At 47.1% G+C, this 16,899-nt stretch overlaps 2 protein-coding genes across 2 annotated transcripts in view; both read right to left on the bottom strand.

The window, feature by feature from the left end:
- Nucleotides 1-321: 321 nt before the first annotated feature.
- ZC3HAV1L (ZC3HAV1 like) lies at nt 322-9,322 on the bottom strand. The gene is made up of 4 exons (XM_081146659.1): nt 6,695-9,322; nt 5,427-5,562; nt 2,739-2,997; nt 322-1,486 (listed from the first exon to the last, which is right to left on the bottom strand). The coding sequence occupies exons 1-4, from the start codon at nt 7,063-7,065 to the stop codon at nt 1,350-1,352; spliced, it is 903 nt and encodes a 300-aa protein (XP_081002785.1). The 5' UTR covers nt 7,066-9,322; the 3' UTR covers nt 322-1,349.
- Nucleotides 9,323-12,286: 2,964 nt separating this feature from the next.
- Nucleotides 12,287-16,899, bottom strand: part of ZC3HAV1 (zinc finger CCCH-type containing, antiviral 1) — a 42,310-nt gene continuing 37,697 nt past the window's right edge. The window contains exon 13 of the mRNA XM_081147905.1: nt 12,287-16,235. Within this exon, the coding sequence (XP_081004031.1) occupies nt 15,973-16,235 (263 nt within the window). The 3' untranslated portion in view covers nt 12,287-15,972. The remainder of the gene's footprint in view (nt 16,236-16,899) is intronic.

Below are 16,899 nucleotides of genomic sequence, written 5' to 3'. Positions count from 1 at the left end.
GAAGAGAGAGGAGAGGAAGGGAAAGTCAACAGGAAACGGGTGAGGTATATAGACATCTGATGCTCCATCCTGATCCATAAAAGAATGGATACAGCCCGACCAGCTTGGCTCAGCAGTTGAGCATCGACCTGTGATCCAGGAGATCAAGGCTTGATTCCTGGTCAGGGCATATGCCGGGGTTGCGGGCTCGATCCCTAGTCGGGGGAGTGCAGGAGGCAGCCGATCAATGACTCTCTCATCACTGATGTTTCTCTCTCTCTTTCCCTTTCTCTCTCCCTCTCCCTTCCTCCCTCTGAAATCAATAAAGACATATTTAAAAAAAAAAAAAAAGAATGGATACAATTTTGAGGAATGGATGAACTACACATCCATCAAACCACAGCAACTGGGCTATGCTCAAAGTTTCCTAACAGCAGAGTAGAAGTGAGGTAGAAATCTCTGGTGAGCACCCAAAAGTTATGCACTCTCTGTGTTGCCTGAGGATATCGCCACAAGAGTTGGATATTATATGAGCACAGTATGGTTGACATCCTTTTATAAAAATTAAGAAGCCTAACTAAAGGTGATCCCCCATGGGCACAGAGGAGGTAATCACATGCCCCAGTCATTAAAGGGCACATGCAAAATGCACAAAATAAAGACCTACAGACACAGAAAATACTCACTTGCATGTAAATTTAAAGAAATACAAATCAAAAGACAGTATCATTTTAACAATAAGCTAAGCAAAAGACTAAGTTTAAAAATTCAATATTGTGTGGATTTTAAGTCATACGCAAAATTCGTTAAAATCAAAATATCCCAGAATAAGGAAAACAGGTAAGTAAACTAGGATATATTCGTGCTATCTGTGCATAAAAATGATTATGCATGATAAATGTGCACAAATATGGGAAGATGCTTATGGCATATTAAGTGGAAAGAATAAAAATCAGAATATGCAGTTTATGTACTCGAACTGTAAATATAGGCACAGAAAAACATGTGGCTGGGTCACAGAGCAAGTCAGCAGACACCAGCCTTTTTAAGAGCTCGGCCAGCAGCGGGGGGAAGCTCAGGAACCGCAGGCAGGAGCTGCCACCTCCAGGGCCTGCCCGGCACTGAGCCCATCTGCACTCAGGTGCTAGCCTCTTTGCCTGCTCAGTGTCCAGCCACATCCCCAATCTTGTCCTCGAAATCTGACAATGTCTCGTTTCCCATCTTCTTCCATTCTCACAACACCCTGTGAGGTAGGTATTTTAAAGAACTAATTCAATGAATGAAGGGTTACAAATCAAAGCTCAACAGCAGCTTTGTTTTCAGACCTTCCAGTTGGACAAGCCTCTTCTTACTTCACAGACAGGCGTCCTCTACGGTTTACCTGCGCATGGCTTCTTGGCCAACTGGGCGGGAGCAGGAGCCAGGGCACGGGCTTCTGCAGCCCCAGGAGTGGGCCCTCCTTGTTTCTCAAGGCCCTGCGGATGCTCAGCAGAAGCAGCTGAGTTATCTAAAAGAAAGTGGAAAAAGGTAAGGTTTCCTAAGACATCCTTTTATCATTTCTAAATCGCATTTTCTATTGGGAGCATCAGTCCAGCACATCACATCTCAGACAAAACTATGGATTTGGAGAGTCTGGGTCTTTTGGATTTAAAATATATTACACACACACACAGAGAAAACAGAAAAAAACTATTTTATAGTTAGGCGAGAGCCACTAAACAAGAACAGGTGAAAATAACGACAGAGCCCGGCCGGGCGTGGCTCAGCGGTTGAGCGTCAACCTGGGATCCAGGTGATCAGGGTTCGATTCCCGGTCAGGGCACATGCCTGGGTTGTGGGCTCGATCCAATGACTCTCTCATCATTGATGTTTCTGTCTCTCTCTCCCTCTCCTTTCCTCTCTCTGAAATCAATAAAGATATATTTAAAAAAAAAGAAAAAGAAAATAACGACAGGCCCTACACATAATTGAGAGTAGAAGGTCCCTGCCACCATTCAGGGTTCCCTAGATAGCCTCCAACACTGGTATATGCAGAGCCCTCCCTACCCTCACACCACCTGCCCATGAAGTCGGCCACTACCACCCCAACATAAGAAAAGTCCATAGTAAAAGCTTAGAGACTCTAATTTGATTATCTGGTTTTCCCATCAACAATTCTCCTGAGCCTTCACCCAGTGAAACTGATTTTCAGCTATAGGCAAATCTACTAGAATAAGTAACGTGAATGTACTATAATGAAAAGAACACCAAATCACACTTTATAAACGTTAAACAGTGACACACTAAGCAGCGAAATGGGAAGATGGTTATGACATTGTATAAAGTGACAATTTAAGAGGCTAAACCAATACACTTTAACCACAACTGGACTAATCTTTGTATAGCAACAAAATAGAAGGGCTTCCAAGTAAATGGTAACAATTACTGTGCATTAAAATGAGTAAAGTCATATGCAATTTTTATTTCTACTCTATCATCCAAATTTTTCTGCGATGTGGTTAAAATTTCCTAACAATTAAAAAAGAAAGAAGCTTTCATTCAGTTTAATAAAAGAAAACCATCCCACATTACCCTTACCTTCCTAGTCACTGGCCCACCTCCCTCCTCTGTTTTCCTAATGAAGCTAAGACCGGTCTACCTACTTCCTGACCCCCAACTCCCCAAGGAGCACTAAACACATGAAGTGCTTTCTCCCCAGACTCACTTTCAGGTCAAAACTACATCAGTGATGGAGCTTTGCCGCCCTCTGGCAGTCTCACCTTTATTTTCAAGCACCTTGTGCAGCTTCTCGTGCCTGTAGGTGGAGATTATCTGGAAATTAACAACACTGGAAATATTCAGCCCCTGGTCCTCCAGCAGTTTCAAGGATGACGGATGAATGAGCTGATGCGACCGTTTGCATTTCGGAAGCCTGCACTCGCCCCTGACAAAGGACTTGCACACATGAAACTTGTTGCATTTGTCCTTGAGGATGCAGTAACCATACAGGGCTTCACCTTTGTTGTAGCACAAACAGACCTGGCAGAGAAATGAGGCAACACTGAAAACATTGGTTTGCACTGTATTTTTTTAAGCCAATAATAATAATAATAATAATAAAAAGGACAGATTTTCTAACTGGCAACTTCTGGTTATCAAAGGCTGTTAAAATCATTGGGTGAGCCCGGCCGGGCGTGGCTCAGCGGTTGAGCATCGACCTAGGATCCAGGCGATCGGGGTTCGATTCCTGGTCAGGGCACATGCCCGGGTTGCGGGCTCACATCCGATCAATGACTCTCTCATCATTGATGTTTCCATCCCTCCCTCTCCCTCTCTCTTCCTCTCTCTGAAATCAATAAAGACATATTTAAAAAAAAAAAAAAATCATTGGGTGAGCCCTGGCCAGTGTGGCTAAGTGGTTAGAGCATTGGTCTGTGCACCAAAGGGTCTCAGGTTCGATTCCTAGTCATGGGCACGTACCTCAGTTGTGGGTTCGATCCCTGCCCCCAGTCCGGGCAAGTGTGGGAGGCAACCATTCGATGTGTCTCTCTCACATCGATCTATTTCTCTCATCCCCCATCCCTCCTACTCGCTCTCTGAAAAGCAATGGAAAAAAATAGATATCCTCAGGTGACGATTAACAAACAAAAAAATCACTGGGTGAAAGGCGGATGGGTAGTGTCACAGTACTCCCTCCAGATCTCCCCCAGTGCTACTAACACACAGCGACCATTCTCTGACTTTGACCCCCGGTTGACCTGCCCCCCTTTCCCCAAGCCTGTAGCCATTGAGGGAATTCTCCGCAGTTACTAAAGGCCGGACACTTGCCTCAAGGCTAGACCAATTCTTCAGTGTACTTTCTGTTCCAGAGCCCTGTCATGAATCAAGTTAGGGCCTGACTTTGCCTTGCTTGTAGCTTTTCCTTCCCTCTAACCTGCTTCCCTCTTTTTTTTACCTTACAAAGTTTTTGCAAGGAGCCCTCCTTCAAGAAATCACGCACACCTAAATCCCTCTGTCAGGTTCTGCCTCCAGGGAAACCAACCTAGACAGGTGGTGTGAACAGATCATTTATCGGCCAGACAAGGGCATTTTTTTAGGGAGCACTATTAATAATTACATTAGGGCAACTAATGTAAACCGGGTCTGTCCCACGCAAACCAAGACCCTCCCGGTGGGGACCTCTATAATGATGGGTCAGGCTGTCAGCCCCGAAACCACTAATAGATCTTAACCTCATACACAAAAAAGATAAGACAGTGTGTACCTCTTGGCACCATGGCTGGAATGTACCTGGCTCCTGACATACCAAACCTGGCCTCAAAACGTGAAGAAATGACAAAGGAGACGGATGCCAAGAAGAAACCTGGCTCCTAAGGCTGACTCAGGTGCTGCCTGTGGGTACAAACTGCCGCCTTGAGGGCAGCCTCTGCCATCTGAGCCAAAGGCCCTAGCCTTGGGACCTTCCTTCCTTCTAGACCCTGCAATCTCTTAGAGTTAAGATGGGACCAAAATTATGAACCACTCTCCCTTTCCCAACCCCTCCCTTCTTCTCACCCCTCTTCTGGCAACTTGGGAGTGTGATAGAATCACTGTGCCAGATTAGAAAACTCTACTTTTAATAGTTAGTGGTCTCTTATTAAATTTTATTTTGGGATTCCAACTTATTTTTTTAATTATATATTAATTTGAGAGAGAGGAACATCGACCTGCTGTTCTACCCATTTATGTATTAATTGGTTGACTCTTGCATATGCCCTGACAGGGGATGGAACCTGAAACCTTGGCACATGGGAGGCGATGATCCAACCAACCAAGCTACCTGGCCAGGGCTGGGATTCCAACTATTTTATTTTTAAAAAATTTTTGTGTCCAGCTAAACAGACACAAACATACTAACTTCACCATTATAGCAGTTATAATGGGTACTTTTTAAGCATTTGAAACTAAATTGTTTCAAAGCAATTAAAATAAATATCTAAGTCCCCAAAAAGTGTAAATGGGGGAAATACTTGTAACAAATATGACCAGAAAAGAAATTTTTATCATTAGACATCATATATATTAACAAGAAAAGACAAATGTCTCCATTAAAAAAATGGGCAAAAGAATAAATAGGCAATTCACAAAACACAGGCTTCATAGATGTAAATTCAACTCTACCATTTATTATGTGACCTTAGGCAAGTTATTTAATCTGAGACTCAGTTTCCACACCTATAAAATTCGAGCAGATTATTAATGAACTAAGGCATATAAATTGCTTAGCATTTAGTAAGCACTCAAAAAACCAGTAACCTCTATTATTTCTGTACCACGGGGTCCATCACTTCCTGTGTATCAAAGTCCAGTAAAATCATAAGAGACTCCAGAAAGGTCACCACCCCACCCCCCTACACCTTAGGCTGTCCTGCTGTCCCCTGACTTCTTTCAGGGGCAGACAATATGAGGGTGACTCCTTGCTGACTCACCTCTGGTAAAAGGCAGGGGTCATTCTGTAGCAGCAGAATCCGAAGCTGGGCCTCATTGAGGCCAAAAATCCCATGGTTTTTCAGAACTTGGATGTTGACGGGTGTGTGGATATCGTGGGAGAGGGTGCAGGTAGACCTACAACACAAAGCTCTGGATCAGAAGCCCAGGTGAAGAAAAGAACAGTCTGCCCAAATCTTTGCCTAGGGCCACTTTCAGCTTGCACGTGATGTTAATAAACAATTTGCCAGGAACCCCAGGTACCACCGCCTAATAAGCTCCGGTAATAAGAAAACCGGGTTGAGCCGGGTGGTGTGGCTCAGCGGTTGAGCGGCAATCCATGAACCAAGAGGTTGCTGGTTCGACTCCTGGTCAGGGCACATGCCCGGGGTTGCGGGTTCAATTCCTAGCAGAGGGCGTGCAGGAGGCACTGGACAGACGATTTTTCTCTCTCACTGATGTTCCCCTCTCTCTCTATCCCTCTCCCTCTAAAAATCAACAAAAACATATTTTAAAAAAAGAAAACTGGGTCGAGCAACTCCCCTCCCAGGGTCATTTTCATTTTCAATGAAGATGCTGTAAAGCCAAGGGTGCCCCCCTCCCCGGTCACCTGCCTGGACAGAAGGTGGCCACCTGTTTTGCAGGTGACTGCACTTGCCTTCTCCACCCCAGACAGCTGCCCACTCGACAGGCCACCAACGTTAAAAAGAAAGCTGCCCCCCATCCCCGCTTTGGGGAGCTTGAGTAAACCAAGGCAGCCTCAGGCGACCTCTCCCAAATCATCCACCCCTCCATTTCCTTCCTGGGGGTCGGACTCCACCGGTCTTTCTAAACCCAGAGCGCACAGGCAGGACTGCCTTCGGGAAAGCTTGTGTTTATGTGGGAAGAGGCAATCTCTGCATCAAGGGGCCAAGGATCCGATGGGATCCGCAAATGCCCCGCAGAGGACCCCTGGGGTATGAACTCCAAAGTCCCAATCCTGCTTTACCGCGGCCTGGCCGTGGGGCACCGGGGGCGGGAGCGGGGGCGGCGATGGAACCCGGCGCAGCGCTGGGGCTGGGAGCGCAGGGCAGGCCTCCCCGAGGACGCGCGGGGCCCCTTCCCCAGGCCTCCCTCCCGCCCTCCCTGAGGGGGTCGCCGGCCCCGGGGCACCCGACCCCCCTTTTTCATCTGTTCTGGGTCCCGCTCCCAGCCCGACCGGCCAGGCCCGCAGCCCGTGGCCCGCGCGCGGCGCCCGCGCCCCCGCCGCCCCGCCCCCGCGGCGCCTCACCAGCAGTCGCGGTTCGGGCACTTGCCCTGCATGTGGCGGCGGCAGAAGTGCAGCTGGTCGCAAGCCTGGCACTCGCCGCGCTGGTAGCGGGCGCAGAGGCGCGCGGAGGACACGGCCACCACCCTCCAGGCCAAGGGGCCGCCGCCGCCCGCGCCGCCCGCGCCGGCCGCCACCTCGGCCTCGGCGTCCCAGGGGCCCTCCTTCATCTCCACCTCCTGCAGCAGAAAGCGGTCGGGCCCCGCCTGGCGCAGCACGTCCCGCAGCCGGGCCTCCGAGAGCTCCACGTGGGCGCGCAGGTCCTGCAGGAACATGCGGCCGCCGTTGGCGCACAGCACCTTGGTGAGGAAGGAGCACACGGTGGGCTCCGCCATGGCCGCGGGCTCGCTGCGCGCCCCGCCCCGCCCCGCAGCCGCGGCCCGCGGGCTCCGCCCAGTCACGTCCGCGACTCCGCACCCGCACCCCGCGCCGTCTGGCCAAGGGCGGCGGCCGTGCGCCCCCGGAGCCCCCCGGGCGCGCGCCCGCAGGGACCGTCCTCGCCGAGCGCGTGCGCCTGCGGGGCGCGGATCCGGGGAGCCCCTGCCTCGGGGACTGGTGCGGTCGGGGGTCGCGACACGCGAGCAAATGAGGATTGGAGAGACTGGCAAGGGCCGCGAAGATGAAGTGGGTAAAGTGAGTTACACAAAAACATTTAACTTCCAGGACGGAAGCCTTTCTAAAAGAAAGGGTGATGACCCAGCGGGTGTGACGCAGTGGTTGGGGCGTGGGCCCGAGGACTGAGGGTCCCTGGTGCGATTCCAGCCACGGGGCACGGCCCTCCGTTGCAGACTCGGTCCCCAGCCCCCGTTGGGCACGCGTGGGAGACGACCAATTGGATGTGACGCATGGCTGTTTCTCTCTCTCCCTCCTTTCCACTCTCTCTGGAAAAAAATATTCTCCCGAGGGTGCAGATTTTAAAATAAAAATAAATAAAAGAAAAGGTTTATTAGGCCCTTGGTTGCAAAAACATAAGACCAGTGTTGGAGCATGAAGTCTAAACCACCAGCGGCATGCTAGGTAGGAAGGGCAATGTGTCTGTACTGCTGGAGTTTCACAAGACTTTGTTTTTGTTGTTTTGTTTTGATTTTTTTTTTTTTTTTTGAGAGAGAGAAACATGGACTTGTTGTTCCATGTCTTTATGCATTCATTGATTGCTTCTTGTATGCGCCCTGATGGAGATCGAACCCACAACCTTGGCTTAGGACCATACTCTAACCAACTGAGTAAGGGGGGGCCAGGGCTTGCAAGCGTTTTCGTATGTCAGATGTGGGGAGCAAGATGTAAGCCGGTCTGAAAGGATATTAGCTATAGACAAAGGGACGGGAGAAGGGGAAGGGGTCTAACTGAAGGAAGAAGTGTCTGCTCCTGGGGAAGGGACGGCGGGCACCGTGTCTGACAGTGAAGGCGGCCAGAAGCAGCCCAAGAAGGCAGCCCAAGGAGCCGGCGAGGAGAAGGCATTCAAGCAGAAGCCAAAAGGGGAGCCTAAGAAACTTGAGCTGAAAGCTGAGGCCACCAGGAAAGCGCCCCCCTCCTGCCACAGGTGGAATTAATAAATCTGGCCAAAAGTGAGTTATTTCTTGTGCCTGGGGCAATAGGTGACCCTCAATTCCATCCCTGTTTGAACATCTGTAGTCCCTGTCATAATATCTCTTGCCACCCATAACTAGATTTGTTAGACGAACATGAGCAGAGCAAGGACGATGGGCCAGGTACAGAACCCCAGGTGTAGAAACTCAGGTACAGAACTCACCAGGGCAGGAAGCCCTGGATGCCTAGCAAGGGGCAAAACTGGGAAAACAAGAACCTTGTCCCCAGGGTAACCTGTCCTTCCCTGGTCATGCGCTGGTCATGCAGTTTGCCCCTCCCCACCTTTCCTCCCTAAAGATAACATCTAGGCCTCAGATGCATTTCAGCTCCAGGCCCAGAAAAGCAGCAAGACCAGACAAGTGACTCTGTGGCTGCCTCAGGACCAGCTACGTTGACTAATGACCCCGTCCTGGCACGGACCAACAATCAGTGGAGGCCACGACATTGAAAGAGCACACCTGGAAACTGACGAATATTCTATTGAGACACTCCCCAGACCTGCCCTAAGATTTCTGCCTGCAAGAGAGAGAAATATGCTCAAGACAAAGGACCTAGTGCACACTCCCCACCAGGAGAGCACGCCAGTGCCATCTCCATCCCCCTTCATCCCTCTGAGGGGAACCCCACGAGACTTGCAACCATGGGAGCAATGGGCAGTTCGTCCAGGCTTATCCCTTGAACCTGTCTCCAGGGTCCCTTTTTCTCTGACTTCTCGGTGAGCCAAAGCAGCCCAGCCAGGCTCTCCTGTTACCTCTTCTATGCACCTTCCTTGTCTCACCTTCCTAAATATATTTTTGCTGCCATCATGGACCCAGTACCCTTTGGCTCAGTGCTGTGTAGGCCTTCCCTTTGGATGTCCCCCATCCCCCATCCCCTTTCCGTAAATAAATTCCATTTTTCTTTATTCACCCTGTAAGATGGCTATTTAACCTACCTGCGAGCCACTGACCTTAACCTTTCAAGAATGAAGTGTTGCCTTGGAGCCAGTTGTACATTTAAGAATAAACTTTTGTTATTAAAAAAAAAAAGTGGATTGGCTGTGGGCAGCAGATGGGAAAGTTCATGTGCAGGTAAGAAGCGGAGTTTCCGAGGGGTCTATGGCACCTGGCTTCTCAGGGAATTAATCCTAAATTCCCACAGGTATACAGGAATGTGAGCAATCTTTTGTCAGAGCTGGTCCACAGCTGTCCTGTCTCTCTCATGTTCTGTCATGTGGTAGAAGGTGCAGGGTGGGTGGCCTTAGGTAGTCAGCACAGGGAGATTCTCTGACGAGGTAGCCACTAGCCAGCTGCAAGCAGCTTGAAATGTGGACCAGTCAAAATTGCGATGTGATGTGTGAAATACACACACTGGAATTTGAAGATTTAGAATGAAAAGAATGCAAAATAGCTCATTAATAACTTTGTTAATAATGTTAAATTGATATTTAAATAAGCCCAGCAGGGCGTGGCTCAGCGGTTGAGCATTGACCTAGGATCCAGGAGATCTCGGTTTGATTCTGTCAGGGCACATGCCCGGGTTGTGGGCTCCATCCCGTCGGGGGTGTGCAGGAGGCAGCCGATCAGTGACTCTCATCATCGATGTTTCTACCTCTCTCCCCCTCTCCCTTCCTCTCTGAAATCAATAAAGATAGATATATATTTTAAATGTTATTACAATTTCATCTGCTTCTTTACTTCTCTAATGTAGCTATGAGAAAATTGTAAATTACCTATGTGGCTTATTTCTGTGGACAGCGTGGATCTAGACCTATACATTTGTTAAGCAACTATCCTTGCTACCTAACACCCTGCTCATTTAATGAATATTTATTGAGCCAACTGCCAAAGTGACCTGGTAGACAGATGAGGAAAACATAGCCCCAGAATTCAACCAGCCTAATTGCTATTTTACAGGGTGGTTCTGAGGATTGAGTGAGTTAATGTCATGTAAAGAAACTAGAAGGCGGCCCTGGCCGGTTTGGCTCAATGGTTCGAGTGTCATCCTGCAGACTGAAGGGTTCCAGGTTCGATTCTGGGCATGTGCGTTGGTGGCAGGCTCGATCCCTGGCCCTAGTCAAGGCTGGTGCAGGAGGCAACCAGTCAATGTGTCTCTCTCACATCGATGATGTTTCTCTTCCATGCTCTTTGAAAAGCAATGGAAAAAATATTCAGATGATTAAAAAAAAAAAACTAGAGGAAAGCAACTGGCCAGATGCCAGAATAACTTACCTGCCACTCTACCAAGCTTGGACTTACACTGTATACTGAAGACTTTGGGAAGGCACTTGAGGAATATCGGTTGACGTGTGTGTGTGTGTGTGTGTGTGTGTGTGTGTGTGTGTGTGTGTGATATGATCCTACCTAGAATCCTTTCCACCAATCTAAAGACATCTGTTTTGTCATTTAACCCAGAGCTTAGAAGTTCAAGTCTTCTCTTCAGGAAGGCCTTTCCTGACCTCCCAATCTCAAGCAGCTTCCCAGTCCCCACATAGAACTGACCACTGGTAATTTTTCTAGTCGTTTACTTATGTATTTTTAGAAAGCAGGTGCGTGAAAACAGGAATCTCATTTGTCTTGCTCATTGCTTTTTTTTTTTAATATATTGATTTCACAGAGAGGAAAGGAGTGGGAGATAGAAACATCAATGATGAGTCATTGATCACTGCCTAGCCCGCAACCCGGGCATGTGCCCTGACCGGGAATCGAACCCTGATTGCTTGGATCCTAGGTCGATGCTCAATGGCTGAGCCACGCCCGATCGGGCATGTCTTGCTCATTGCTTGATCCCTAAACTTAAAGCGGTGCCTGGCCAACCTTATAGGATGGGTGTTTTAGAAAGATCCCTGGCAGCAGTTAATGGATTTCGAGAAAAGGGAGACTAGGAGTAATGAAAGAGCAACAGGATCTGAGAGATGATAATCTCAGTTTTTATATTACGTTGAGTTTGCAGCAGACAGCCCAAGATCAGATGTTCAGTAGGCAGTTGTATACTCAGGTCAGGAGCTGAAGAAAGATGGAGGGGAATGCAGGTGAGTGACACCTAAGTATTAGGTAGCTGAAGCTGTGAGAGTTGATAAGATCACTCAGCCACATGAAGAGTGAAAAGCAGAGGAGCCCGGCCGGCCGTGGCTCAGCGGTTGAGCATCGACCTAGGATCCCGGAGATCGCGGCTCGATTCCCGGTCGGGGCACATGCCCGGGTTGCGGGCCCATCCCCCTTCGGGGCCTTACAGGAGGCAGCTGATCAATGACTCTCCCATCGTTTCTATCTCTCTCTCTCCCCCTGAAATCAATAAAGATATATTAAAAAAACAAAAACAAAAACCTGGGCAACAGCAACAACAAACATGTCTGAAAACCCGAGAGCCTGCTCTGACAAAGTAAATAAACAGGCCAAATAACTACTTGGAAAAACTGAAAACATCTGCTCAGGCTTGGCTTGGCGGCATTTTTGTGCAGCTGAGTGTGGGCGCTCCGAGAGCAACAGGTTGGCTAAACAGTTTCACTTGCCCTGAGGTCCAGATCACATGGCAATTTTGCCTCCGCTTTTAATCAAATCTACACTGCCACACAGAGAGTCTCCTCTCTCTCCATCCACGCTCTGTGATTTAAGAACGAGAAGGGCTTTTAAAGGAGCGACTGTTGGGGAAATTCTGATGACCATTTATTTACATTTTTCACTTTGGTGCCTCAGCCTGGCCCCGGTCCCACCCCTGACCGCACTGGAAGAAAGGTGTCTTAGCAGCTTCCAGCCTCTCCCTCTCTATATCCCTAAAACAAAAGATGTGCCAACTGACCGCTGGCTTCTCCATCACCCCCACCCTGCCTTCCCCTGGCAGTGTGCTGAAGACTCTATGGTCCCCGAGTCCTGGAATGATAAAGCGGGTGGGACAAAAGCACATTCTCTGTCCCCCATTGAATCAGTTGGTGTCTGCAGTTGACTGTCTTGAGGAGATACCTAGAAATAAAGCAAATAGAGGCAGCAGAGCAAAATTCGTATTTACTTTTTATTAGTCACAAATTGATCTTGAACAAGAGATACAACTCAACTACTGAAATACAAATATTCGAGCTTGCTTTATTCAAACAAAATTTATGTTACCAGCGTATGAAGCACTCAGCTAGCCATTCACGGGTCTGGCGCAGCGAACAAGGCAGGCTGGCTGGGCCCTCAAGGAGCTTACACTCTACCGCGGAAAGCAGGCAACCTCCAGTTGGCTAGAGGCAAACAATGAACCAAGCAAGGCACAAAGTATTTTAAAAATGAGGGATGTGGGAGACAAGCATCCAATCTAATCTCTAGGACTCCTTATGGGGGCAGAGAAGCTAATCTCAAGTTGCTAGACGTTAACGGAGTCGACAGTTCTCACCAGTGATGTTCTGGAAACGGCTGGGTTGTTGGCTTCATAACTGGGAACTGTAACTGGCACTCAGGGGACGCAGCCAGGGATGACGGGTGTCCTGCAGTGTGTGGGATAGCCCCACACAACGAAGAATTATTCTGAACCTATACGACTTTCTAATGTCCTGCTGGACATTTATGTAGAACCTACAGCTCGCCTGAGAGAACATAATAAGTGTTTTCCTCTTAGACAATCTGTAATTTGTCTTGTCCTGGTATCCTTAAAGTAAGGTGATTTCACTCTTTCCCTTACCATATACAGATAAGATCTATGGTGTGTCATGACTTACCCTAACACTGGTTTTCATTCTAGTGTTACCTGTACCTCTTACCTTTCACTTTCCTGTACTTCTCTACAGGAAGAAGCCTCTGATCGACTCTTAAATCCAAACCTTTTCACTCTACGTGATAGTAAATATCTCATGATGTCGTATAGCGTAGTCATGCCGGAGCATTTACATATTGAAATTCAGTTTATTTTTATTACAAACTTCTTTCCTCCTGTTTCTCCATTATAATAGAGTTAGGGCAGTAAATTGAGTTTTCAAGAAATGCATGTAAGTAGATTGCATTATCTCTGAATCATCTCAGGACAGCGAAGGGGGTGTTATAAACTATCTGCTCTGAAAAAGGTAACTAGAGCTGACAGGGTTTGTGGTTGTCACCGTCACGGGGGGGAGGGGAGGGTGCTACTGGCATTTAGTATGTGAGAGCCAAGTATGCTGAACATTTTGCAATACATCGGACAGTTCCTCACAGTAAGGAGTTACTCTGCACCCTGTACGAATTTTGAATGTCTCACTAGACATTCGTGTATGACCTACAGCTCGTCTGCAAAACTCTATGTCCTCATATTCTCCATTTCGACAATCTGTAGATTTTCTTGCATAGTATCTTTATTTCAGTTAAGGTGTTCTTACAGAAATAAGTATCAGCATATGCAAATAAATTATTGTATCACTAGTTTTTCTTTGTATTAGCATATGCAAATAAGTTATTATATCACTTGTATCCCTGCTGTTTCATTATCCCACACTTCTTTGTACAAAATAGCTTCTGATCTCCTACCTTCTTTTTAAGTTCAAATTATTCACTGTAAGTAAATGTAAACATCTGACTACTTAATTGGGTCCTCTCATATAGTCGTGCCCAAGTTACGTACTTTCTGTTTCCCTTTTATGGTAATATTAATTTAAATGTATTCCTAAAATTGTGTGTAGGTACAGTGTGTTACCACTGAACTGCATTTTGAGGACCCTAATACGGATGTTGCAAAGTATTTGTCACTAAAAAAAAAAATAAAAAGGCGGGGGTGCTGGTTGAGAACCACTGAGCTCCGGGAAAAGTACCAAAGGGCTAAAGGAAAACCAGAGCAGCTGTGCGGGAGAAAATAAACAGTGGAGGGTAGGGAAGGGAGAGATCATATGGGGCCATGATAATGATTTCTGAACTTCATTCTAAAAGCATGACCAGATTTGTGTTTTACAAAATGATTATTATTGAGCAAAAATTTTAAAAGATGGCCATTCTTGCTAAGTAAAGGCCAATGGAGAAGGAGACAGATACATTTACGAGGGAGAACTTGAGCACAGCTTAGATGCACAGGGGAAGGCAAAGGAAGGGGTCCAGGATGATGCGTGGACTGCTGCTTGAGCAGATGTGTGGAGGGTGCTCCCACCTACTCATACACAGAGCACCGGGGAGGGACTGGTCCGTTTGAGGGAGGCAGAGCAAGAATTCCGTTTAGGAACATGCTCAAGTAGAGATGCCTGGGAAACATCCAACTAGAGATGGCCAAAGGGCGGTCAGACAGAGTTGACTAAATTGCATCTCTACAACATGAGGGTCATGATCAGGAAACGAAAACCCCAAAACGGAAGCTATCATGAAAAAAAAAAAGGAGATGAGAGTACCTATTTGTGGCAAGCCTCCCAGAAAATGACCCTATGCTAAAAACCCCTATACAAGTGTTACTGACGGAGCCCTTTAAGTCAAGAAGTGTGGCGTGTTTTGCACTGACTAAAAAGCTAACAAATATAAAATCTCTAATGCTAATTAATTTTTGTAACATGTCTGCTGGAAGGAACTATAAGGAACATTTGGGAGATTGGAATGGAATGTTTCAAAAGGAAAACGGAAATGAAAGACCTGATTCATAATAAGGAACTTGGTCCAGGCATGTCAACTGCTCTAAACGCTGACTGTACTACGATTCCCTACAATCTGCTATATTTAGAAAAAGCCCCGTGCAGGAGCAAGGCCTCCTTGAGGCAGTGTTCTCTTTGTCCCGATCCTGTGCTCACCAGGAACCAAATCTCGCCTCCTTAGGGGGCCCATCCCTCAACAGGAGGGCCCTGCACCCTGTTCCGAGGTGAGCCTCATCGGCCACAGCGAACGACTACAGGAGCACTCGGGTTCATCAGTCATGCTTGCGTGACTCTGGTTACCGCAACTCAGTACCCCCAAGGCTCACACCCTTCATGAAAGTCCGACCTGAGAAAAGCCTTCTCTGGAATCATGTTGATTAGAACATAAATATCTACTCTGCCATCATTACGTCAAGAGCCCAACCGGGCCACTAACTTAAGTTGCTGCTTCTCTCTGAGCCACACTTGGCAACTCTTTTGATTGGATTCCAGGACCGACCTGAATGGAGTCGCCTAAATAAATGTCGAGATAACGCAATGTATATCCCAAATCAGTTTCACTACAATGGTACAGTACTGCAGCTGTGTCTGTAATGGCAATTAAATACCTCCCCTTTCCCTCCCTGCATATTCCTAAGCACCCCCCAGCTTTTCACAGCCTTCCATCTAAGACTACCCCATCTCATGCCTTTATTTCAACAGGCATTCTTAGATTTCTCTCCAAGTTCCCAAATTAATTTTTTTTTAATTTAACCAAAACAAAACCGTCCGTGCAGTAAACTATGAGAGGAAGGTGGCTGCAACCACAGAAGTATCAGAAGTCAGTCTTCAGCAGTTACAACGAAGGCAGTGGGTTCCCAAACTTTATGGCACATATGGCTGCCTGGCTCCGGCCTGCAGAAAGTGATTTAGTTGGAATGGGGTGCACTCTGGACACGGAGATTTTTTTTTTTTTAAAGTTTCCAGATGATTCGAATGTGCAGCAAAGTTTGGGAACCACTGAGCTAAGGCATTTGATAACTAGATGGGGAAACGTAAAAAAAGTTGAACAGTTATCCGGGGCAATCCAGTTCTGTAAGCGGACGGCACAGTTACGGCGCCCTTTATGACGGCGGATTCCCCATTTCTAACTAATCACGCAGGCTTTATCTGGTTCGGTATACTCAATCACGTACTCTGGGTAAATCTGATCCTTCTGAAAGATGACAAAAATGGAAGGGTTCCACTTTAAGTCCACACAGCTGTCATAGCCTGGAGGAGGTCTCGTATAATACCTCTTTCCTTCAATAAAATCTCCAACCAGGACTCGGGCTGCAAACATAACGATGTTTTTGGGATCATGCTGGCAAACTTTATGGGCACTGATGGCATCTTTCATGAAGTAATTTCCTAGAAATAATAAGAAAAAAAAGGTTAAGAATTATTATAAAGGGAAGTATGTAGTTTATACGATGATTTACATGTTAATTAGATGGTGGGCATTGGCAAAGCTAGCAATTTTCAACACGTGTGCCACAAGAATTTTTAAAACATGTAATACCTGACCTCTTTAGTCAGGGGCACTGACCTCTTTTCCCTTAGAGTGTTAAGTTAAAAAATGACAACAGCCAACACAACAATAGCTGTCCGGTGTGGGTGAATCAAAATTATGCCAAAGAGAAACTGAGAAACTGATGAGTTTACACACACATTGTATCTCACTCAAGATGGTTACCCACTTTCCCCAAACATTTCTCGGTTAAGTTTTAGTAATTCATTTCAATTTAATAAATTTGCCCAGCCAGGCATGGCTCAATGGTTCAGTGTCGACCTAGGATCCAGGAGATCGCGGTTCAACTCCAGGTCAGGGCACATGCCCGGGTTGCGGGCTCGATCCCCAGTAGGGAGCGTGCAGGAGGCAGCCGATCAATGACCCTCTCATCATTAATGTTTCTCTCCCTCCCTCCCTCTCCGTACCCCTCTCTGAAATCAGTAAAGATATATTTTAAAAATAAAATAAATAAATTTAATAAACTTATGAAATTCTCATCAAGTCATTCCCCAGGTTGAAACC

This window comes from Miniopterus schreibersii (genome assembly GCF_964146895.1).
Source record: "Miniopterus schreibersii genome assembly, chromosome: 9".
Classification (NCBI taxonomy): domain Eukaryota; kingdom Metazoa; phylum Chordata; class Mammalia; order Chiroptera; family Miniopteridae; genus Miniopterus; species Miniopterus schreibersii.
The sequence above is the reverse complement of the archived record's forward strand: the minus strand, read 5'-3'. Positions and strand labels throughout refer to the sequence as shown.